The 25,373-nt window shown below is 39.7% G+C and overlaps 1 protein-coding gene across 1 annotated transcript in view; it reads right to left on the bottom strand.

Moving 5' to 3' along the window:
- LOC135075940 (uncharacterized) overlaps window positions 1-25,373 on the bottom strand; it is a 42,263-nt gene that overhangs the window by 4,800 nt on the left and 12,090 nt on the right. The window contains exons 2-9 of the mRNA XM_063970387.1: window positions 4,234-4,676; window positions 3,165-3,391; window positions 2,781-2,930; window positions 2,550-2,678; window positions 2,311-2,439; window positions 2,082-2,210; window positions 1,698-1,838; window positions 268-780 (exon numbers count right to left, since the gene is read on the bottom strand). Coding sequence (XP_063826457.1) covers window positions 268-780; window positions 1,698-1,838; window positions 2,082-2,210; window positions 2,311-2,439; window positions 2,550-2,678; window positions 2,781-2,930; window positions 3,165-3,391; window positions 4,234-4,453 — 1,638 coding nt within the window. The 5' untranslated portion in view covers window positions 4,454-4,676. The remainder of the gene's footprint in view (window positions 1-267; window positions 781-1,697; window positions 1,839-2,081; window positions 2,211-2,310; window positions 2,440-2,549; window positions 2,679-2,780; window positions 2,931-3,164; window positions 3,392-4,233; window positions 4,677-25,373) is intronic.

Here is a 25,373-nt window from a genome sequence, read left to right as displayed (position 1 = left end):
AGGCGCACACCGTTGATTTTTCGTCGGCCGATAGTTTAGTCGGGCAGTTGATCAGTATGGGCATGTATGGGAGTGCGCACACTACGCCGATTCGATTTGGCCGATTCTTCATACTGTTTAAAATCGGGCACAACAATCGGCCAACTAAAAATCAACGGTATGCGCCTACTCTAAGACAAACTTAGAACTAAAGGTGGTATACTGTTACTTCCTGATAAAGTTACACCGTGTCATAAATTCTTCCGGCATCATAAAAAATATCCTCACCTTATAAACGCTAATAATGAAGCCAGTGGTAGGCGTATGCGACTTCTTGGGTCCCCCGGCGAGGTCGTTGAAAGGCGGCCGGCATATCATCGCCACTTCGCTGTAGAGATCCAGCGTGTGCGCAGCCGAGTACCTGATCGTCTTCGGGTCAAACTTGTTCAAAGACGCACTCCTCATGTTGTTGTAGAAAAGCAAAGGATCTGTTTGTGTCGTATTTATCACATAGTAAGATATGAATGGAAACTCCGCGTTCTTTTCCATGTTCGCTAGAAGCATCCCGCCCACCGCTGTGTTCGCCTGAGCCACGTCACTCAGGAGCTCTCCTGCGGCCGTCTTCTGCCGTATCAGAGGCTTGGCCAGAGGAGACTCCAGTATGGGCTCTATGGGCTCTAAAGGGCTCATCAGGTGAGCCAATATACAGAGCTTGGGGTCAGCTATCTCAAGTATGCTGAGGGAACTTGGAACAGTCTTCGTTAGTCCTCCTTTTTCGGGAGTTGGGGGTGGCACTGGGAGCTGGAATTGAAATAAAAATTATGTTAATAAGGTACCGAAGTCTGCCTTTGTTCAACTACCTAGAATTCACATTAACCAAAATCATCAAGAGTACAAAATGTGGGTCGCAATGTTGTCAATGCTTTGTTATCTTTAGATCACGGGTCCTTCTAGTCCTGGTTACGCATCTATGGCTTTGCCTTTAGATCTAGTTTAAGTTTGAAGACAAGATTTACCGGTACGCTATCAGGCAGGAAGCGTTCGAGCGCGTGCGCTGGTATCACGAAGCAGTCGCGCTCGAGGGTCGCTAGCGAGACCGGCTCGTGCGCCGGCGGTCGGAGGTAGTTTTCCATGCTTTATTATCCTTGGATCACGGGCCTTTCTAGTCCTCGTTAAAGGAAGCCTCAACGTGGCTGCGAATCTACGGCTTTGCCTTTAGATCTAGTTTAAGTTCGAAACTAGGACTTGCCGGTACGCCATAAGGCAGGAAGCGTTCGAGCGCGTGCGCTGGTATCACGAAGCAGTCGCGTTCGAGCGTTGCTAGCGAGACGGGCTCGGTGCGTCGGCGGTCGGAGATGGTTTAAAATGCTTTGTTATCCTTTAGGATCACGGGCTTTTCTAGTCCCGGTTAAAGCAAGCCTCAACATGGCTGCGCATCTAGCTTTGCCTTTGGCTCTAGCTAAGTTTGAAGACAAGACTTACCGGTATGCCATCAGGCAGGAAGCGTTCGAGCGCGTGCGCTGGTGTCACGAAGCAGTCGCGTTCGACCGTCGCTAGCGAGACGGGCTCGGTGCGCCGGCGGTCGAAGGTGGTTTTCAATGCTTTGTTATCCTTTAGGATCACGGGCCTTTCTAGTCCTGGTTACAGCAAGCCTCATCATGGCTGCACATCTTCGGCATTGCCTTTAGATCTAGTTTAAGTTCGAAGCTAGGACTTACCGGTACGCCATCAGGCAGGAAGCGTTCGAGCGCGTGCGCTGGTATCACGAAGCAGTCGCGTTCGAGGGTCGCTAGCGAGACGGGCTCGGTGCGCCGGCGGTCGGAGGTGGTTTTCAATGCTTTGTTATTCTTGGCTGATGACTTACCGGTACGCCATCAGGCAGGAAGCGTTCGAGCGCGTGCGCTGGTGTCACGCACGAAGCAGTCGCGCTCGAGCGTCGCTAGCGAGACGGGCTCGGTGCGCCGGCGGTCGAAGGTGGTTTTCAATGCTTTGTTATCCTTTTGGATCATCGGCCTTCTAGTCCTGGTTAAAGCAAGCTTCAAAATGGCTGCGCATCTAAGGCTTTGCCTTTGGCTCTAGCTAAGTTCGAAGACAAAACTTACCGGTACGCCATCAGGCAGGAAGCGTTCGAGCGCGTGCGCTGGTATCACGAAGCAGTCGCGCTCGAGCGTCGCTAGCGAGACGGGCTCGGTGCGCCGGCGGTCGGAGGTGGTTTTCCATGCTTTATTATCCTTGGATCACGGGTCTTTCTAGTCCTCGTTAAAGGAAGCCTCATCGTGGCTACGCATCTACGGCTTTGCCTTTGGATCTAGCTAAGAAGACAAGACTTACCGGTACGCCATCAGGCAGGAAGCGTTCGAGCGCGTGCGCTGGTATCACGAAGCAGTCGCGCTCGAGCGTCGCTAGCGAGACGGGCTCGGTGCGTCGGCGGTCGAAGGTGGTTTTCAATGCTTTGTTATCCTTTTAGATTACGGGCCTTTCTAGTCCTGCTGATTCAAGCAAGCGTCAACATGGCTGCGCAGCCATCCATCTAAGGCTGCCTTTGGTTCTAGTTTGAAGATAAGACATACCGGTACGCCATCAGGCAGGAAGCGTTCGAGCGCGTGCGCTGGTGTCACGAAGCAGTCACGTTCGACCGTCGCTAGCGAGACGGGCTCGGTGCGCCGGCGGTCGGAGGTGGTTTTCAATGCTTTTTTATCCTTTTAGATCATGGCCCTTTCTTGTCCTGGTTAAAGCAAGCCTCATCGTGGCTACGTATCTACGGCTTTGCCTTTGGATCTAGCTAAGAAGACAAGACTTACCGGTACGCCATCAGGCAGGAAGCGTTCGAGCGCGTGCGCTGGTATCACGAAGCAGTCGCGCTCGAGGGTCGCTAGCGAGACGGGCTCGGTGCGTCGGCGGTCGGAGGTGGTTTTCAATGCTTTATTGTTATCTTTTTGGATCTCGGGCCTCTCTAGTCCCGGTTAAAGCAAGCTTCAAAATGGCTGCGCATCTAAGGCTTTGCCTTTGGATCGAGTTTAAGTTCGAAGTCAAAACTTACCGGTACGCCATCAGGCAGGAAGCGTTCGAGCGCGTGCGCTGGTGTCGCGAAGCAGTCGCGTTCAGCGTCGCTAGCGAGACGGGCTCGGTGCGCTGGCGGTCGAAGGTGGTTTTCAATGCTTTGTTATTCTTGGCTGATGACTTACCGGTACGCCATCAGGCAGGAAGCGTTCGAGCGCGTGCGCTGGTATCACGAAGCAGTCGCGCTCGAGGGTCGCTAGCGAGACGGGCTCGGTACGTCGGCGGTCGGAGGTGGCGGCGGTGGCGGGCCGGTCCCAGCGCATGAGCGACACCGACGGCTCCCGCGTGACCAGCGGCTGCGGCGGCTCCGGCTCGGGGCCGGTCCCTCCGCCGAGAACGGGGCCGCATCGTTCTGGAAGCAGATAGAAGGTTTTTTAACAATTGGTTCTCCAGTGGATCTAACAAAGTGCATATTATAATCGCAAACCAGTTGAAAAGTGGTCTTTTTTTTTGTATGGAGTTTTGTCGGATTCGATTTTCGATTCAAAAAGTGCAAGTTGTCTAGGGGGCAATCCTGTTTTTCCGTTTAAAAATGCTAGTTGTAGGCACTTCGCATGGGCTCAATTGCATTAACACTCCTAGGCTGTCTCACCTGCTGTACGTGAAAGCTACAGTAAGAAGCACTGATGTAGAGACTAGAAAGTTCTTGCTGTAACATGAATGATACTCGGGTTCGATAGGAAAACCGATACAATTAACAAAAAATTTGAACTACGATCAAAACAAATGCGCTTGACAATGATATTTGTGTTTAAAAGTATTACTGTTGTGCATACATTCTTGTGTAGTTTGATACCGCATTACTGAAATAGACGTTCGGGACTTGCGTATGGAGCCAAATCCATCAACTCGTTCAAACCGGCTTTCGGCGGTTTCAGCCAGCTATGGATAACATTGCGTGTTCATGGATTTACATAAATCTGTTACCTTTTCACGGTCGGCCGCTTACGCACAAACAAGGCGTCAGTCTCACGCTTGTATTAATAGCTCGACGGCTCCGCATCAGCTGGTAACTAATGAGCAAGCACGTCTGATGGGAAACATGTCCGTCAAAAATACACCGCGTCTGGCGCACTTATTTTATTGCCGCGAATTCGAACAGTTCAAAACTTGAAGCGGAAGTTCGCAAACAAACAAAAACTGTTGTGAGTGGCACGTCACTGGCTGTCACTGTGTGGTCTGGTCACGGGTTACCTGAGCCGTCGTTGTACTGCGCGCTGGAGCGGGGCGCCGCCGAGAGGAACAGATGGGTCTTCAGCGTCTTGTAGTGGTTTTCCTCCATGAAGGAGTACCGCTCGCGATCGCGCCGCTTGGCATTCCTCCCTGCACCCAGCGCCCCCCTCGCCTTCCCTCCACCCCCGCTAGTGCCCATGCTCTTCTCTCCGCTGAAGTTCTTCCGGAACATCAAATTCATCTTGGACGTGTGCCACCGGCTCTCGCCGTCTCAGTTGCACTCTTGACTTTCTATATTTCTCTGCCGCTCTAATGTTGTGTCTAACACACTAATTAGTCCGTCGCTGCACGCCAAGAAATTAAGCCCGGCTATATTCAGAGATCTCCCGTCTCCTTTACACTAATGAGGGCTACTATACAGTTGTTTTATTGCTGTTTCGCGTTGTTTGGCTCAGGATTTGAGGCTGGTGTGAACGATAAGTTTTTACTAATGCGAGGTGATTAAAACGATTAGGAGATATGAGTTTAACATCTAGTGTTAGATAAAATTGTATGTGCAATAAACCTAGTTTCAAACTTTTACACTTGGAATGAAATTTTAAATATGTCGCGTTGGTCACGTAGCGTAGGAAACGTCGATATTTTGTCGTGAAGTGTTGTTTGTTGTGCACAGGCGTACCTACCTAACTACAGGAAATACAATTATTTATACTCTGATATTTATCAAATATGAATCGCAAAACTTTGAATAAATTGTTACTTATATAGGGTGCATACTTTTCTTATTCATAATATAGAATGAAGCCAATTTAATTACAGCTTTAAGATCTGGAATGGAATAGTGCAGGTAAGGTAACCAAACTACGACCTACCTATCCTAGTTCATTGTATTTGTATCTACTTGTAATTTATATTTCCTGTATTAACAAACAGAATTCGTTGTCCTGAAGGGTGTGGTGCACGTTGCATTTGTATGTAAACAATTTAGCTTACTTAAAGTTTATCACCTTGAAGGAATATTCCGAATTTCTTGTGAGACGATCGACACCCCTGTCTACACCATGCCACACTTTACGAGTGCTCGCGTAAATCTGCGCGCCTAATAATAGACATCGGTAGTGTACGCTCACAGACTGACTCGAAATGTTTCTGTTATTTGTTATAGAGCTTACCTTGTTTAAAGGAATAGGTAGGTAGGAGTAACTTTAGTAAATATGTCATGGAGATAAATGTTTCTAAAGACATATTTTTTGTGTAGTATATTTCATTTAAATGTTCTACACAATGTTCATTTAGCATGGGAGAGTGATAGGAATTATTTTCATCCCTTTTACGTCCCATGAAATCACATTTTAGCTACCGTACTTAAATCAAGAATTTATTATCACACTTATTTAGTAATGACGTCTATGTTTAATACCTAATGTTTTAGGAGATGAAGTAGCAGTACTAGCAGTCTATGATTATAGTTTACATCAGTTTTTTTACACTAAGCTCTATTGGCATGGATTTATATACCTACTTAATTCTAAATATTAGGGTCTTGCTAGTAAAACGAACCTTTTACTTTAATACTCAAAATGCATACTTAGGGCACCTACATACTTTAAGTGCTCGTAACTCCAGACAGAACGTTTAACCCAGTGAGCACTTATGAAATGGGAGTGCATGAATCCTTCAGTTAATGCTCAGTAACTGCACTTTATAGAAGCTTCGGAGTAGCAAATCACACAAGCTTCCATTTTAAAGCTGCACTGATGACCGTGGTAAATTACTCCGAAGTGCAGAATGCTACGGAAATATTAACTTATTGTATAGAATTACTATTCTACATACCTATTTCCAACGATTCGATTTTTTACTCATGCCTTTCTCTAAAAAACTGTTTCCGTTTAATTTACTTACCTAGATGCAGCCAGAAAGGCATGAGTGAAAAATCAAATCGTTTACTAAATAGGTAGGTAGACACCGTCCTAGATTGCATCTGAACAAAAAAAATCAGGCCAGCCCGTCGAAAAAAGCTATGTTAAATAATATGATCATCGCTAAAGTTAGGCGTTTAAAAGTAAATCAGAAATCAGATTTGAGTAGGTATTTATTTACAAAATTGAAACTACATTTCATTTAAAAATATTCCTAAAACCTCTATCACTGAATATTTAAATCCATTCGGAAACTGTAATATAACCTGTTTACAACATTTTCTAGTCCACCGTGGCGCAAAGACTACTGGGTCATAAAATGGTTGATATACACTTCGGCGCGGCCGTATGTTCATTGGAGATGGGGCTCTTAAGGAACACACATCGATCCACTAATGCTTGTTTATAGGCCTTCAGTATTATTTTTTAGGCCCGCATCGATACTTTACGTGAAATATTGGGGCTAGAGTTAAGTAATTGAACTAATAAGATCAAGATCGTTTGCGCGGAGAAGTTGGTCGTTAAATAAAGTTTTAAACCCTAATTATGTCTTTTGTTAGTGTTATAGACATCAGTACCTCTAGTAGGAAAAACTTTCGAGTTCGTTTCGTTGCGTATTCAAAGTGTCATCGAAAAATTTTGTATGAAAAATTAAACAGCGCCCCCTATATTATAGCCGCCCTAGGGGGCGCTGTTTAATTTTTCATACAAAATTTTTCGATGACACTTTGAATACGCAACGAAACGAACTCGAAAGTTTTTCCTACTAGAGGTACAGTTTATTTGGTAGAAACTTTATTTGGGATATAATTATTTGTTAAAGGTTGAACTGGTAGGTACTCTAAAATACCATGGCATTGGCATTTTTAAGAGCAGTGATGTTGGTATTTGATTACTTTTAGTGGCTGGCAGAAGCCAGGCATAAAACTAACATTACCAATTTTAGCATCAAAAAGTGTAATGCACCGTGCTGTCTGAAGTTTATGGAGTTATGATGAAGGTTTTTTTTTTCAATACTCAATATGTTTATTGCTTCCTTAAGTACATTTGTAGTCGTACTACGACTACGATGGACGGAAGTTCAAGAAAGTCTAACGCCCGTGTTCACAAACATTACTTTGAGGTCTCCAGTGCGCGTGGACGCACAGGGTCACACACGAACCAATCACAGAGCTCTATTCAACGCTGTGCGTTCGATTTGCTGCTTCACTTAAGCAAGCTTCGTTTGTGAATACTGGCGTAAGAGCTACGACTGTCGTAGACTTTCTGAATCTTCGTCCATCATGAGCAGATGAAGTCATTAGGGTACTGGGAAACTGCCTAACTAGGGAGCGCTTATCTAGCCGTGCCCAGTCGAGTATGCGAATGATGTGCGATATTAGATATTACGCCCAGTGGCTAGTTTAGTAGTGTGGGGTGACCATGAGTTATGGAAACACCAAAATTATAATATTCTGTTGTTGTTGTAATTTTTTTTTATGTGACAGGAGGCAAACGAGCAGTCGGTGAGAATAGGTAATGTGAGAATAGCATACTTGCTCATTCCCTAAAAATTCGTTTACAGGTTTGACAATCTTAGTATTCAAATCAACTTCCATATCTACCTATTCCAGGCACTGTAAAATCTTTTTCCTCTCTCTCGGTGACTTTTTGGCTTTTACATTTTTGGGCGCCGATACAAGTAGGCAATTGATTATTTTATTTTTGAATACTAGTTACAATATCAACATTATTTTAAGCAGTTTAGCACCATTCTACACCATAAATTAATTCGCACCAAAGATTTTAGAAAGACCTGACGTATTAAATAAATAATTCTTAACAAAATTACGTCAACCATTTTAACAGTTGGTAAACAAATCATTTCCACACAAGACTACGTCATCCTACAGGAGTTAATGACATAAGCACGCACGTCGCTTGATTCGTCCAGGATGCCCGGAATATTTGCCCGGGCAGACGCGTCGTTTGTTACGCTGACCTGACTTATTACCTTCTTCTGACTAATGGACATTAGTCAACGGGAGAATTAATTGCTGGGGTGAAAACGAAGGATTTTCTAGGTAACACCTACTGTTTATGCATTTTGTGAGCTTAATGAGTGGAGATAATGGATAGGAAAGTAGGAATGACTACGTCATCCTACAGGAGTTAATGACATAAGCACGCACGTCGCTTGATTCGTCCAGGATGCCCGGAATATCTGCCGGGAGACGCGTCGTTTGTTACGCTGACCTGACTTATTACCTTCTTCTGACTAATGGACATTAGCAGTAGCGGCGTAAGTGGGGGGGGGGGGGGGGGGGGCGGTGGGGGCGGTCCGCCCCGGGTGCCAAGCATCAGGGGGTGACAAAAGTCGCGCACATTAGTACTCACTGGCGCATCTGCATGACAAAGATCATGATACTTGGGTGCGATTGGTATCATTATAGCTGATTCGTACTAACATCTTTTTTCTTCAAGTCGGTAACCTAAAAATCCTGGGGGGCACCAGACCTGACCATTCTGGGGTGCCATAGCCCCGAGCTATATATAATGTGGGGGGGGGGGGGGGGGGGGGTGACCGCCCCTGGTGCCAAGCCATGCTACGCCGCCACTGGACATTAGTCAACGGGAGAATTAATTGCTGGGATGAAAACGAAGGATTTTCTAGGTAACACCTACTGTTTATGCATTTTGTAAGCTTAATAAGTGGAGATAATGGATAGGAAATTAGGAATGACTACGTCATCCTACAGGAGCACGCACGTCGCTTGATTTGACCAGGATGCCCGGAAGTTTGTTACGCTGACCTGACTTATAACCTTCTTCTGACTAATGGACATTAGTTAAGATAATTAATTGCTGGGATGAAAACGAAGGATTTTCTGTATGTCACACCTACTGTTTATGCATTTGTAAGCTTAATGGGCGATGATTAAGGAATTGGAACGTAGTGCTAAAATTCTCAATGATTATTATTACCACGAGTAAAAAAAGGTACCTCTAATCTTTATTTTTACTCAACTACGCCAGAAGGTTATTTATAAATAGAAATAAGTACGCCAGCTAATTATAGCAGTAAACCTAAACTTAAACAACAATACTTAATACGTCGTTATAGAAGCTCTTATTAGTTGACTCTCAAAGCTCGATTGAAACAGATTCGTGCCAGTGACTGGTTGAATTCCAATATTAGTGGACTATGGTAGAGTCTACATTCATTATTTTATGACGCTGTATATTGTTTGGGCATAACGTGTTCTTGTCAAAACCTTCCTTCTGCCTTTCAGCGTCAATGTATAATTCCATCTGAGCCGAGGCAACAATCCTTAAGCCGCGTAAATCCGACTTAAGGGTTATTATATTATACAAATATATTCGCATTCATTGTTGGAATTACAATATTTATAGTATTTTGCTGAGTATGAACTCGCTGCTGTTTATTTAAAGATTACCGAAAAAAAAAGGAATCGCAACTACATGAATCTTTTGTTGTTTCATTGGATAATGGAATACCTATTGACCTTTCGACACATGAGCGGAGCGGAAGTGTGCTTTACACCGAGTGCCATATTATGTAATATCAATTTGAGGTTATTGATTAGTACTACTACTACTACCACTTAATAAGTAGCCGCAAGTAATTAGTATTTAACTGTCATAGTAAACCGTTCAAGTGCGAATAATGTAAAGCAATTAGAGGATTTTTGGAGGAGACGTATATCCAATAAATCAGAATGGAATATATTTCCAGTACAGTGGTTTGACAAGTTGTAACGAATAGATGTATCGAGGAGCACCCAATCAGTTATCCTCGTGCCTGAGAGAGTACGACGTGCGAACAATATCTTGTAGAGACGCATTCAGTTGGTTCTCTTGTTTATTATGGCGCTGTAATTTTGAGTAGTTGTTTATAAAGCAGATAAAATACATCATTACGTTTTTCAAAATACCAACAATTAACAAGTAGGTATGTAAGTTTTTATGAATTGTCGAAACGCTATTTGGAATTATCACAAATCACTTGTGGATACCTAATGCTTATCGAAGTTAAGTATCTACAATTTACATAATAGAATGATTACTGATTTATTACAAAGCAGCTATAAATTCGAATATAATATTAAACAAATTAAAGTTAACCAGCTTTTCATCCACAGTTTAGTACTATCCTTTTACGACATAGCCTAAGATTTTCTGTGATTATTCCATTTTCTGTTATTCACTGAGTGCAGGGGAGACTGGGTACGGTTGTAACAGGTATTTCGTGTGGTTGATCGGTAGGTGAGGTATACAAAGGGAAGGGCATGCGGGCGACAAGACAAGCTGCATGGATTTATCGTCCGCAAGTCTTTCCCCTTGTTCCTCACCTCCCGAGCATTGTTCGATGACATTCGAGTTATTACAATCGTACCCAGTACCCTACTGTATGTAAATTCATTGTGCTCCGGCCCAATAAACTTGAACTTGGGCGCTCATGCGATCTGCGAGCGGGACTTGGAAGCCGGCCAAAGGTAATAAGACGGAAACGAGTCTATTCTGTCTCTACAGCGCCATCTATTGTCAGTATCGCTACGCGGATTTGGTAAAGGATTTCATTGTTAAATAATATTTCGAATTTTGGACGTATTTTGTCTTAATGAAGTCAGAAGGCTGAATCTAAAGCAGAGAAAAGAAAGCCAAGTCAGCTGTTGCTTACTTGATTGAGGCAAATTCTCGTTATTAAATGCCTTTCAAATATTCATAGACGTGAAACTAAACTAAAATATTAGCCCTATCATCATACATTGAGGATTTTACGAACATAATACAAAGTCGTTAACAAACAACTTTACTGAAGGTCAGAGACGATCCGAAAATAATTTCAATTGTCTGTTAACTGTTTGCTTTTGTGTCTAAATTGTAAGTTATTATTTTGGTCAGTAATTCACGGAATCCTAAATGAGCGTGAGCCAGGGTGCGGTAGACTTGCGGTAGATATGTAAAAAGTAAAGATATGTGCATACAATGCACATTTCTGCTCACCTAATTACAGATAAAATTAATCATATTAACTAAACCAAACATCACTAAGTTCGTTCGTTCGTTTCAGCCGAAAGACATCCACTGCTGGACAAAGGTTTTTTTCTCCTCGTTCGATAATGCGATTTGACAATATTATTACATGAACAGTCACTTATATTATTAACTTCTGTACAACAACAAGTGAGAACACAATCACACTATTTGGTAATTTCTATCACGATTTGACATTATGATGCGACTCCAGTCCGCGACATTCTTCTCTATTTGATATTGACACCCAAAGAGTATTATGTCCCATTAATTGCCCGTAAAAGTTCAATGAACTTAATAAAACTCATAAAAAACTCCTATAAAACTCTTTTATTTTTGCAAATAGGCTTTTAAAAGGCATTTTTACACGTCCCAGTATTAACCCTACTACTGCTTCGGGACAATAAATGGGCCAGTGCTAGAAGAAGCGGCGCAAGAAACTCAGTCACTATTGTCAGCCTCCTTTTCAAGGGCTTTCAATAGTCAAAAGTCTGTAAAAAGAAGTTACGGAAGAGAGGCTCCTTCTGACACAGGTGCAAATGCACTTAAAAGAATGAGTCAACCTTTGTTTTTAGTTAATAAGAAACTTTGGTACTGAAATAAAGTTATTTATTATTTACTAGCTTTCCACCCGCGGCTTCGCCCGCGTGGAATTTTGTCTGTCACAGAAAAACTTTTTCGCGCTCGTCCTGGTTTCAAAAACCGGAATAAAAACTATCCCATGTCCTTTTCCGGGACTCAAACTACCTATTTCTATGCCAAATTTCATCAAAATCGGTTCATTGGTTTAGGCGTGAATGCATTTATAATATTAGTATAGATTTATTTGAAAAGGTAATCTACGTTACGTGTGGACACATCCTTAGTTTCTGGCTAGCGTGTGCGCCGCACATTAGTGCGTACCACGCGTAATGAGGCCCTAACTCTAAACGGCCTCATAGAAATTTTATCATTTTATTCCATTTTATTCCATGATTAACTCGTATCCAAAAGAATTGAGTGAAGAAACTTGTATTTAATTTTTTACAACAAAGTAGGTAACTTGGAAATGTTTGTATACTAATGGTGAAAAAGTGAAATTTTAGAAAATACTTTTGTAAGTAATGTAGTTATTATTTTAAAACGTTATTCAGTTAATTAAACTTAGCGACTTACGCCCGTATTCACAAACGATGCTTGCTTAGGTGAAGCAGCAAATCGAACGCACAGCGTTGAATAGAGCTCTGTGATTGGTTCGTGTGTCACCCTGTGTGTCCACACGCACTGTGAGACCTCATAGTAATGTTTGTGAATACGGGCGTTAATTAGGGGACCGTTACTACGGCGTAGACGTACAGCTACGGCGTAACTTCTCGTAGCAGGCCTACGAATCGTAGCTTGTAGACTCGTAGAACTTAAGTTTGTTGCTACGGACTACGGACACCTACGGAGCTACGAGCAAATAAGGTCAACGAACGGTACTGAAGGCCGAATCTGTTGGAAAATTATTCCATACACGTAAACGAAAGCGAAAATAATTCAATTTATGCTTATATCGTCAACATTGTTATTTTATATGAAATCGTATTTTGCGACTAACTTTCTCTTTCGCAAGTTATGAAACATACTCGTATATTTCCATGATTCGCTGTTTTATTTTCTTACTCTGGTTCTGTTATTACGAAAGTATGATTAGGTGCGCACTGTATCATTTATTTCTTATACTAAACTTATTTTTGCCTGCGCGGTGTAATGGGCGGCGAGTCGGACTCGATTTTGAGTTAATCGTATGTAATAAATGCAATTTATGCTTGGTGCATAAAGGCTTAGTTAAAGTTTAATGCCCGTTTTCACCATCAATCCCTAATTTTTAAGTGACCCCTTAGTCAATACTTAACAGGAAATTTATTTCTATCGAGGTCACCTTAAAATTAGGGATTGATGGTGAAAACGGGCATAACTACTTAATTATTTCAGCCACATAGTCATCGTCATAGTCATTTATTTCATATTTATTCCATACTTTCAGGACATGATTTTCATGAGTTATTTATATGAATGCAATTTTAATTTTACTCGCATCTATTTTTACCGCGTGTTTTCATTCAGCAGTCGCCTAAAATATTAACGGTGTCGCTAAACCGATCGGAAATAAACTAAACATTTGTTTTGGCACGTGAGTGATTGATTGGCAGCGGTGACAGAACGAGGTTCGGGGGGAGCCACAGAGCAGATGCGTTACGCAGCTGATAATAGTATTCCAATATTACTATTTCACATATTATTTAAAACTAGCGGCCGCCCGCGACTTCGTACGCGTGGATCCCGTTTTACCCCCTTCATCTATCTTACGCGGTTTAGATTTTTTCATACAAATGTTTTTTCCCGCTAACTCCCGTTCCCGTGAGAATTTTGCAATATCCTGTTGTAACCAAGCTTTAAATTTACTAAAGTACCTGCATGCCAAATTTCAAGCGTCTATCCTACGTGGCTTAGATTTTTTCATACAAATGTTTTTTCTCGGTAATTCCCGTTCCCGTGGGAATTTTGCAATATCCTGTTATAACTAAGCTTTAAGTTTACTAAGGTACCTGCTTGCCAAATTTCAAGCGTCTAACTTAAGCGGTTTAGATTTTTCATACAAAAGGATTTTCCCGCTAATGCCCGTTCCCGTGGAAATTCCTAAGTATCCTATAACCTGCCCAGGAGTATGAAGAATAATTGTACCAAGTTTCGTTAAAATCCGTCGAGTAGTTTTTGTTTCTATAAGGAACATACAGACAGACAGACAGACAGACAGACAGACAGACAGACAAAAATTTTACTGATTGCATTTTTGGCATCAGTATCGATCACTAATCACCCCCTGATAGTTATTTTGAAAATATATTTCATGTACAGAATTGACTTCTCTACAGATTTATTATAAGTATAGATAGCTGTGCCTGCGTGTGACGGACCAGTGTGCTTACGAGTACCATAAGTTTACGTTATGTGTGCTCGCCAGCGACTGCGTAAAGAATATCATTAAATGTATGACAGATTGTACATCGCCCCTAGCGGCTACTTTCAAGAACTAAAATCTTCATAGATTTTTTGACGTACTCGCACACCTAACGTAAACTCATGGTTAGCACACAGAAAACAATTGCAGATGTTTTCGAATCTGGTTCATTTGCTTCCGTTGGATCGTTTGGGTTAGGTTCAGGTCCTGCTTCATCCTCATTTGATGATTTATCGTCTCTACCAGTATATAACTATAACCAGTTTTAGAGTTATACAATTACAACACTTGGAGGTCTACACCGGCGGCTTTGTTTGAAATTGTTTGTCTGCCCTTCCAGCAATAAGGATTCGTCAGACTGGCTTGATTTTTGCACCTGATGAAAATATTTGTTTTTTCCTTTTGGAAGTCGCTCAAAGGGAAACAAAATATAATATTCACTGCCACCCTAAGAACGATATTTTTTTCTTTATTCCTATATTCTGATCGGTTGAAATTGTTAACATATCATCATAGATCTACATCGCTTCTAGCTTCGTAAAAGCTTCTAAAAATACAATGCATCCTCTGTGGTGTACTAATCTGTGGCGCGGCCTCGGAAGGGCGTCCCTGCAGGGCGGGGCAGGCAACCTTCGCGATGGCCCTACTAACCTAAACACACTAACCTTAGTGTTGCCGAATCGACGACTGTTGCCAACTGAACCGCTGGCTCGTTTGACATATCGACAACAACGATAGATTTTCATCGATATTTAAAAAACAAAAATAAAAAAAAATTCAAGGTAAAAAACAAATGTTTAGGCTCGGTTTCTGAATTAAGATTTTTAGCTAGATTAGAGCGTACCTATTCGTAATCTACATAAATTATGAACTTAATATGGAAAGTTCACACTTAAGTAGAAAAGCAGCCTTATAAGTATTATAAGTATGTTGTATAATGTACTTTTTATTAATATGTATAGAAATACCAGGAAGGCGCATAATCTGCGGGCTAAGGCTTAAATAACTCATAGCTTATTGGACCTGATGTTTTTTAAAGATTTCGATTTTTGTTATTACACAAATTACTAATACTCCTGTTAGCCCCTCGTACTAAGCTATGCTTGTATCACGAGTGAGCTCACCACAATAGTCGAGTGGCGGCGGGGACCGAACCCGCGTTCCCCGGATCACGAGTCGGCCAGTCCGACCCCTTCACCGTTCGGCTATCGTGGCTTCAATTCAATTGACAATCGATAATGTTCTACACCTTAACTTACAACACTACTTAGCCCTGCACATAAACACTAAAAGTCACCATTGAAGCCAAAGAGCTCGTTTACATAGAGCTGCCCAAACATTTAATTACTCAACGTCCTTTCTAAAGTTTTTTATTACTTCGGTGTAATGGGAAGCCAAAAAATTTCCAATTAAGTATTCATTTTTCCTTAAACTGTACGAAGTTTTATCGAAGCTTAAAGTGAATTTAGGTAATTTATAGCAAGTCCAAAAAATTTATGACGTAGGTACTTACATAATTTAAAGGAATTTGAACTTTAGGTAAGTACCTAAGTACCTACATCAAGTTAGTGGGCAATAAAGAGTGGGCTCAGTGATCACATGATCAAATAATTGATTTGCTATAACGAAATTGGAAGTGTTAGGCTGGGTTGCACCATCTTACTTTAACTTAAACAACAGTCAAAAATCTGTCATACTCTATAGAAAAACACCGGTTAACGTCAAAGTGACGGTCAAGGTTAGGAGGTGCAACTCACCCTTAATAACACATTCGATGAACAACTGGTTAAATTGATAAAAAAATCACGTGATAAACGTCATAACTATTAGGATACCTACATGCGAGTATCTAACGGAAATACGTATTAGTTTTTCAAATATTTCACTGTGATGTACGTAATTGCAACGATTATAATTACAAGGGATTTCGAAGGTATAATATGCAAATAATTTAGTCAAGGCCCTCTAAAAGTACAATCACGCCCAGTCACACCTTAGCACGCAGTAGCAACCTTGTGTTTTGTACGCACGTGGAGCGTATTCGTTTAATTGCCGTATTAATTATACGGTCTGAGTGTTGAATATTTTGTTGGGGCACTGGACAGTTTTTAATAAACAACAAACGCTTATTTCACATAGCTTTTGTTTAGTTTATTAAGTTGTTACGGCATTTATGGGCTGAGACAATATGATGGATAGGCACTTACTTTATTTTACTGTAATTGTATCTGAGAATTTAAAGGCATTTTACATAATATTGTATTTAAAGAAAAATTTTGATAATAAACCTTAATGGTACGAGCAGTAATTATGTTTATTTAATTTAAGATAAGAGAACAAATAGTAAATAAGCAAAATAGTTTGAAACGAGTAGTCCGATCTTGATATTACAATTTTACCGTTTTCCGCTGTACCTACACTGTATATAGACAGAAATTAGGAAATAACTACCAAACAAAAATACATACTCGTACTTATACAAAGGCAACTTAATATTTCCTGTTTAGAATAAAATTAATAAATAAACATTCTTTGACATTTTACTCTGTGCCTCTAAGTTCTAGTCCCATCCCAAACTAAGCAAAGCTTGTGCTATGGGTACTAGACAAAGGACATAGAATAGTTATCCTAAACGTATTATGTAGTTACATAATATGTTTACGTGATGGGATAGCCCAAATAAAACCCGATATGGTGCGAATTGCGAGCCATCACAATGGCGCGCGTTTCCGAACCTATTCGGGTTCAAGTTGCTTTTTGTTGTGGAAATCAATCCCTTGCCTCTCCCACCCATTCAGCACTGGCTAGTGTTGCCAGCGTAAGAAGGGGACGTCCCGGGTAATTAGCTAATTGAAAGGCGAAAGTGTCCAGAACAGAGCTTTTTTTATTGGCAAAGACATGTCGTGTTTTGAAAACTGCATAAAGCTCTGTTATCGGATTCTGGTTGATGTATATCACAATTTTATAACTAGTGACATCGAAAGATAATTTAGATACTACATAAAATCACAAGACAATCAGGATATCGTTAGCTTAATGCATCAGACGCATTATCGAAGGTATTTCAATTCAATTAAATAAGCATGGCAGAAACTTTGGCGTATACTCGTAGTTCTGTCTTTCTTTGCTTTAATGTGATCTTGCCCCGAAGAAGCATAGCATGTTGAAGCGGTACTTTTATTAAGCCTTGAAAAGTGGGACATCTCAGAAATTCTGGGACAAATCACATAACAGTACATCACTGCTGATTCTGAAGCCAAATGACTTGTGCTTCCGCCCGCTCAGCGTTTCACTTACCGACCCATTTCCAAGAGTTTGGGCCATGTATTCTTTAGGGACGATATCTGACAGATATCGTGCCGTCTAGACTCCAGACGCATATTAAGCTCTTTCTTGGCCACTTCTTCAGTATTCATTGCCTTGCCTTTTTCTTTTACGTACATTTTTCTAACATTCGTACTGAGTCGGTCATATTCCATGTGCCTATTTCGATAATTTGTATTCTTATTGCCTTTAGGTATTGTATAACTTTTTTATGTGTTTTTTATGCAGAACAAGGCAATTATATGACCCGCAATCGCATCTGATGTTAAGTGAGATGAGGTCTACGATGGCATACTTGCTCTGTAAGAGCCTATTCACTCTCGAGGCTTGAAATCATAAGTGTTAAATATGCGTCTGAAAGCATTTTGATCAGAAATCAAATCATGAATCCTTTATTATTTTACTGACCTTGATAATATGTTTTAGCTTTAAGTAATGTCGAGCAGAATTAATAACGGATGATGAATAATATAGGTCGTTTGTTTTAAAAGTTGTAACAATGTTATAGGTTTGATATGGAATTTCATCAAGAAGTTATCATTAGTTAAGTCACGTACGCGTAATTACACCTTTCATGGAAAATTAACGTTTTCAAGCGGCAGTCATTAACTTTAGTGTGTAATAATTAACTAAACGACAGTCTAGATAATTTATGAACTGACATTTTCAAAATTGATCAACCTTGTTGATTGAGCAATAATGTTTATGCCAGTAAGTACTTTTTAATCTCTCTTATATGAAAGTCGTTGAGTCCTTCATCGTAACAGCCTATGCATCACAACATGCCGAGTCATTTTGAAGTTCTTGCAGTATCGTCACAGTGACTAATGATTTGGTATAACATACAAAAACCAGTATAATTTAAATCCAACCTATGTTGATCTAGCTATATCAATGGAATAAGCGATAATTTGGCATCTCGATGCCCTTAATCTGTTATCCATGAGAGTTCTCATCCCAATTTGATAGCAGGCGATTCTAGATAGTCCGGCGTTTGTTTTTGTTTGCAGATTTGCTTGGAGACACTCCAAGCGGCGACTGACGTCTAAGGTTCTACCTCGAAAACTGTGTCGATATATTTGGCACCATCTGTCGCGCTCACTCACTTGGGATGATGCGATGTGAGACAGAGACGAACAGTATGCGCATATCGATATAGTATTACGATGTAGACCTCCATAACGAGCTGATGACACTCTCTGCACTACTATATATCGCTTTACAATTCAATAAGCTTGCTCACATGTCACCACCTTTTGTAAAGTAATCTTCAAAGCAATTTGGCACAGAACATGGCCTGACGACAATATGCAGGATTCAAAATATAACAATAAGATGAACACTATTATTATGGCAAACGACAAAATGAGTTTTGAATTCAAAATTTGCTAAAGTTTTTCATCCAAGTTAAGAACTGATTGTCACGGTTTTAGGTTAGTCTGGTGATCTACGTTTTAGTTAATATCATAAAGAATCAAGGTCAACAGTGCTAGGTCATAGGAATTTTATGGCTACACAATTAACAGCAACTACCCGCGATAACTTTGTGTGTTGCTTGTGACTTGTTTATATTCTTATAGCTGACTGTTTCATGACATGCATCTCTTCACGACCTTATTACGTGTTGTAATCAATAGAAAGACGCCTTTTTTATGGTGGCACTTTACTTCAGTGTAAAACCATTATCTTTCATTCAATAACACGTAGGAAAAATGACAGGACAATTGATTTTCCTCGACTATCACGTGTATGGAAACAACGAAATCGCTCTATCAGCGTGTGTCGCGTGTTCCGATGTAAACATAAAAGCGATGTTGAGTCAGATGTAGTAGGTTCATCGTTCATTCGTTCGTTCGTTTCAGCTGAACAACGTCCACGGCTGGACAAAGGCCTCCCCCAAGGATTTCCACAAAGACCGGTCCTGCGCCGCCCGCATAAGCCATAGTAGGTTCATATTATGTGGCTATGGCGGGCTTCTGGAGTGGAGGCCATGTAGCTTGGGACAACCATCCATAAGGTAGACAGACGACCTTATAAATCTGGAATCATTGTTCAGCAGTGGACGTCCTGTGACTGAAATGATGTTGATATGCGGGCTGTCACATTGTTCTCAACGCCTGTAAATATTATAACCACCATCCGCTGCAAGTGACGACAGTTTGAAGCAAAAGTGTTGTGGACTTTGAGAGACAAATTATTTGAAAGCAAGAAAGAAAAAATGATTATTTGGCACCAAATGTGTTTATTTGTCGGTGAATTGAAGCTGCTGTACCTTCCGATATTATATTATAGTTTATTATGGGTGTCAGTCTAAATAATGTACGATGCATTGATCGAATTGTGCAGCCGGGCCCCATGTTAGGCGCCATTCAACAGCGTTCGATGTGGCACGCGACCTTCGGAAAGCAGCAAGCAAGGGATGATGATGATAAATACTAAATAACCACGGTATACATATTAATTATTATTATAATGTATGTCTACGTCTTACTGATTGTATGTTATTTTCCCTCACTGGTCCTGAAAAACCGATACATTTTTTGTTTTTTCTTGGCAATGAACAAAACACTTCTTAATTTTTATAGATAAATAAATATGTGTACACTCATAGATAAATTTATCAGTGCTAGAAATATCTAGCAGCTGAAAATGCAAAATTCCCGTAAATAATGAAACCCAATTCATAAATAGAATCGGTCATAAGCGCGAAACCGTGGTTTCGTACTCTGGACTAATTCCGACAATTTATTAAGTGTTATAATATTAGGCACCAGCCCAGGTGCACTGGAGCGAGCTTAAGCGGTCTGTCGTCACCTGACGTTAGTGGCTCGACAGTTGCTTGCTCTTTCTGATGTTCAGATTTGAGAGAGACAAAACTCAGCTCCTGACTAGCAAAAAGCTTGCATGTGGCAGTGGTGACAAGACACGTTGGACATGTGCCAGAGACACACCACTAAAACACATAAGTGGTTACGTACACGTAGATGAATTCGAAAGATCTCCAGTCGAAAATAATGGGAAAGGTGTTTATTTCTTTGCCAGTTCTAATGGATTAAAAACAAAGTTCGGATGTTTTGGCACGGGACTCTGTTTTCGCTAAGCATTTCCTTGTTGTTACGGTTCATGGAGAATTTATGAACTGAAGAATTGTGAAGAAGGATCGGTTGGTTAGATAGAATATGGGTCATGGAGCGATTGACAAGTTGCGATTTATATATGTAGGATGTTCTCTCTCTTTTGTCATCCTATGAATTTTGTAATCTTAGTTTTACAGACAAGTTTTAGTGTTTGTCTCAGCGTAAGCTATAGATTCCTATGTGTCAACTTTTAAAAATTAACTATTACAAAAAAAAAAACAGTGCGTGGTTATTTCATAATAGCCTACATACAATCTTGGTCACGTTAAATCTGTAAATTTTATGCATAGAAATACGATTTGCTAGATGTAAAAGGGTGGCTATTCTTATAATCTGGCGAACGTAGGTATACATTTTCCAACCAATAGAAAAGCCATCATTAATAAAAATTTAAAAGCTCGCAAGTTTAACCGATTCTAGAGTTCTTGGAAGGAAGCCATTACTGAGTAGCAAACTAATGATGCTTGCGGAATAGCTGTAGTATCATAAGTAATATTTCCCGCCAAAATGGACGCGTACCACAAGATGGCGGAAGAAATGGCGCGAAATGCCTGGATCATGGAAATCCGGGTTGGTCCTGAGATAATCATTGTGGCTGTAAAATTCTTTGTAGGTCATAAAATGCATGTTTATTGGTCATAAATATATTTTCCGAATCTTGCATTACATTAGGTACTATTGCCGCTATGTAAAGTAGCTCGGAATAATGAGTCAAAAATCAAAATAATGGAATAATATTGATACAAGAAATGTATATTATTTTAAAAAGCGTATTTTTATTAGGTTCCTCTTATACATGTATATTTTGAAGACAAATTGTATTTTTTATTAATTTGGTTTAATGAATAGGTATTTGGTGGTTGAATTCATACCCTAGGTACTTAATTTAATTGAAGTTTACAAAATCTATTTTACATAAATCTGAATAAATAAACACCGTTCCCAAACCCTTTGATAATTTCATTTGGTAGAAAATTTAAACAAATTAATATGTAAAAGTTTTCATTCTAGTATCCCAAACTTTGACAAAACCATTTTAATCCCTAAAATAGTCACTAAACTTAAATGTGTAAAGATAGGATCATCATTTGCCTAACGGGATTCGAACCAGATACCGCAGTTCAGAAAGCGCACCACCAAGTCATTAAAAATATTCCTACTTATCTCAAATAAAATATGTAAAATAAAACATTACAAGTATTTGATCACTTGATAAAAAGTACAAAGGTCCATCATTAAAAGTTCAGAACATCATTGTGGAGCGTACAATCGATGCGTGTAACTTGGCATGCGACTTTAACCTCTTTATCGAAGAAGTTAGGGGTTACTTTGTGATGTATGGTGTACTTTTGGTCACCAGCCCCAAGGCTGACCATTAAGGCAGGTCATGGCCGCTCCCAGTAGACTCCGAATTTGTAAAACACGCAGCAATTTTACGTTTCCGTTACTACCTACTAAAAGTAATTTTCCGCGATTTCAATAGAAACTTGCTGAAAACTAGTCTTTGGGGCAAGTATGTTATTGTGTTGCGCATTTGGTCATGGGTTCTGATTTGAAACAAAGTTTATTTTAAATGACTTTTGTTACCCGTTTGTGTGACCATTTTCATAATAGTTTCTATTTTTACTGAGACTATGTTTGCTCTTATAAATTAGGTATTTTGTCATGTGTATCAAGGCATTGCGTCACCAAAATATTTGTCTCGGTTCCAGTACATTTGCAAAGTGAACGAGCTATAACAACGGCAGTAAAATAATTTATCGCCCTCTGTGATGGGGGCGAAGATGTTTGTATTTGTACGTTTGATCTCCAGCCAGATCCTTGCGCTAATTTGGCTGGATATACAGGGTGTTAGGTAAACGGGTATATGACCCGACACTAGCCCATGTTAACATGGTCATATAAATGGTATGGTGAAGTCAGAAATTTGATATCATCATTTTAATTTTTTTAATTTTCATACAAAATAAATTTTATAAATTCCGATTTGTATGAAAATTTAAATAATTAAAATGAAGATATCAATTTTCTGACTTCACCATACCATTTATATGACCATGTTAACATGGGCTAGTGTCGGCTCATATACCCATTTACCTAACACCCTGTATAAGGTCGTGTTTACATCAAACTCGAAATAAGCTGCTGACAGGCCCCTCTTTCCTACTGGGCACTTAGAGGGGGCCCGTCTGCTCAAAAAATAAATTACGGTACCCAGTTGTACTTAATCGCTAAAAAGTTAAATAATTTTGCAAATGACTTTTTTTAGGGAAAAGGCCCTTGATCATTGATATCCAGGGTCCAAAATGAGCCTGGCTGTTGACTGTGTTATTGTAAGAATGAGGTGTTATGCAGTTTACTCCTTTTCCACTCATATTTGCAAGCGTCAATACTCATGTTTTGTTATCGCTTACTCTCAGAGTACGCACTGTAAATGCTGATTAGCTTGGTACAGTTGACATTCACTTTTTTGTTGCAAAATAGCATCTATTACAATTACACAAGATCGCAGTGTTTTGCTTGAAGTGCTGTCGTCTGTACACAGCTAGTAGAGATGTATGAGCCTTATACGTTTACACTGGGTCTGTCTCTTAGCATATTCGGCGATTGGCTCTAAGTGTGGTGTGAACACGGCTTAACAAAACTTTCCCTTCATGACATGGGCCTTGATGTATAAGACAATATCACATTTTCCACGAAAACAAGAAGAATGCCCATTTCTAGAAACCAATAACTAGTAAAATAAATATTGATTTCTCATCACAAACATGTGGTACCGAATTAGTTTTATTTGGAAAAGTGGTTGTTTGAGTGGAACGGCTGCCTTTGTTATTAGGTACAGAATTATACATGTAATGATCATTATTTAGTTTAAAATAAAACAAAGTTTTCAAAGAGAATTTTGAGCACTAAAACATCAATCAAAATCACTTTAAATTTTTCACTTTTTTTGTTAGATGCCAAATAGAAATAAATGGTGAGCACCGTCAATTATGTCGTATATTCAGTATTTATAACTAACTTTTAACTTATTTTTAAATATACACCTACTAATTTAAAAAGTAGCTAGCCTAAATTGCAATTTATTGGGAATGACGAGACAAACATAATAAATATTAATAAAAAATTACATCTAAGTTAACATCCTTGTCTCTAACTTCTGAAGAAAAGAGAGGCTATTTAGCCGATAGCTTTGTTTCCCGGCCATTGTGGCGAAATTCATCTTAGTAATCAGCATCGCTAAACAGAGGAATGGCAGAGTCTGACCATAAATTATGTGGGAAATTTCCCCGATGGAAAAAGCGGGAAAGATCGATTACAGAACAGTGAGGCTCGATTATGCAAAAAGTTTGCGCTGTATACAATAATGAGGGTTTTCGCGAATGAAAGATCCGCTACATGGCGGGACGTGGATGTGGGGTCTGACTGCTGCGTGATTGGTGGATTTTGACATATCTGTCAATGTCATGTCAAAAATAACCAATCATGCAGCATTTGGACCTATTGCCATCTGGCGGATTTTTCATTCGCGAAAACCCTCATTGTACTACTTCGCAAAAATACTTTTTATTCGTCTTTTTCTCTCAGCCTAGAATTCTGGCTTGAGTGAGAGAGATTGATTGGTCGAAAAGTAGTGGAGCCCCATAATATGGCCCATAATTTTGTAATCGATGCATACCTATTCATAATTTGGTGCCGGGTGTTGTTGGTTAACAATCACGAAGTATTAAAGGGTAAACTCATTACTTAGTTGTAGAAAAGATGATTGATTGATAAAATAAGTTATCCTTACGGTAATGGAACGTTAATTTCTTTCTAATCTCAATAATAATAAAAAATATTTTGTGTAGGTAAATGAATAGTACCGTGAATAATAATTATTCTATTAGGGCTACAACTTAATTAATCTTTAGCGAGTGGAAATTCGAGACATTCTACGTTATTTATAAGCTGACACAAAGCGCTTAAACTTCGAATAACTTACTTTTGAAATTCAATAAAAAGTTTTATCAATGAAACATTCCCAACGATTAAATATTACTCTTATAACTTGGAAACAACATTAACGAAAATAAAAATTTCATCTACTACCTACGTAGAGGAGAAATAAAGAAAGAATTTATAACGCAAGCACTTATGTAAATGCCTTTGTTTTCTTTAAACAGACCTTCAGACAGTTCAGACTATTCGTAGTTAGGTTCACGTATTTTTTTACTTACCGTAATAAGGCAGTGAACATTGGAATAATTTGTAATATTGGGACTTTATTGAAACTTCTGAGAAAAAAGCTTTAGCTTCAGTGTTTGTTGAAATGAAATAGTTGTATTGACGTTAGTTATTTTATTGTTAATTTCGCCTTCTTGCTAAAATATATAATACCTTGTATTGTTTATTTACTATGGCCATTTTGGCACATTTTCAAAATGTATTTTTGATATGCATTACATCGACTGACAGAAAAAATGATTTCTAGATTTAATTTTTCAAGAAAATTCAGTCAGCCATATCTGTAGCAGATGAAATAAACAATTTTATCGGGTGGATATCATGTCATGGTAAATGTATAGTTTGAAATACGATACCTAAAGTTTATTCATATAACCACTAGTTAGACTTTACTGTCCCATTTCCGAGGAATATACAGAATGTGGAGTCCTTCAACGGAATAAACCTGAATTCTGAATAGACAGGTACAATAATAGGCGATTATACGAACAAACTTTGAATAGTAGTTTATTCTTTCCCGAGAAGCATAAT

This window comes from Ostrinia nubilalis, chromosome 11 (assembly GCF_963855985.1).
Source record: "Ostrinia nubilalis chromosome 11, ilOstNubi1.1, whole genome shotgun sequence".
NCBI classification, from domain to species: domain Eukaryota; kingdom Metazoa; phylum Arthropoda; class Insecta; order Lepidoptera; family Crambidae; genus Ostrinia; species Ostrinia nubilalis.
The sequence above is the reverse complement of the archived record's forward strand: the minus strand, read 5'-3'. Positions and strand labels throughout refer to the sequence as shown.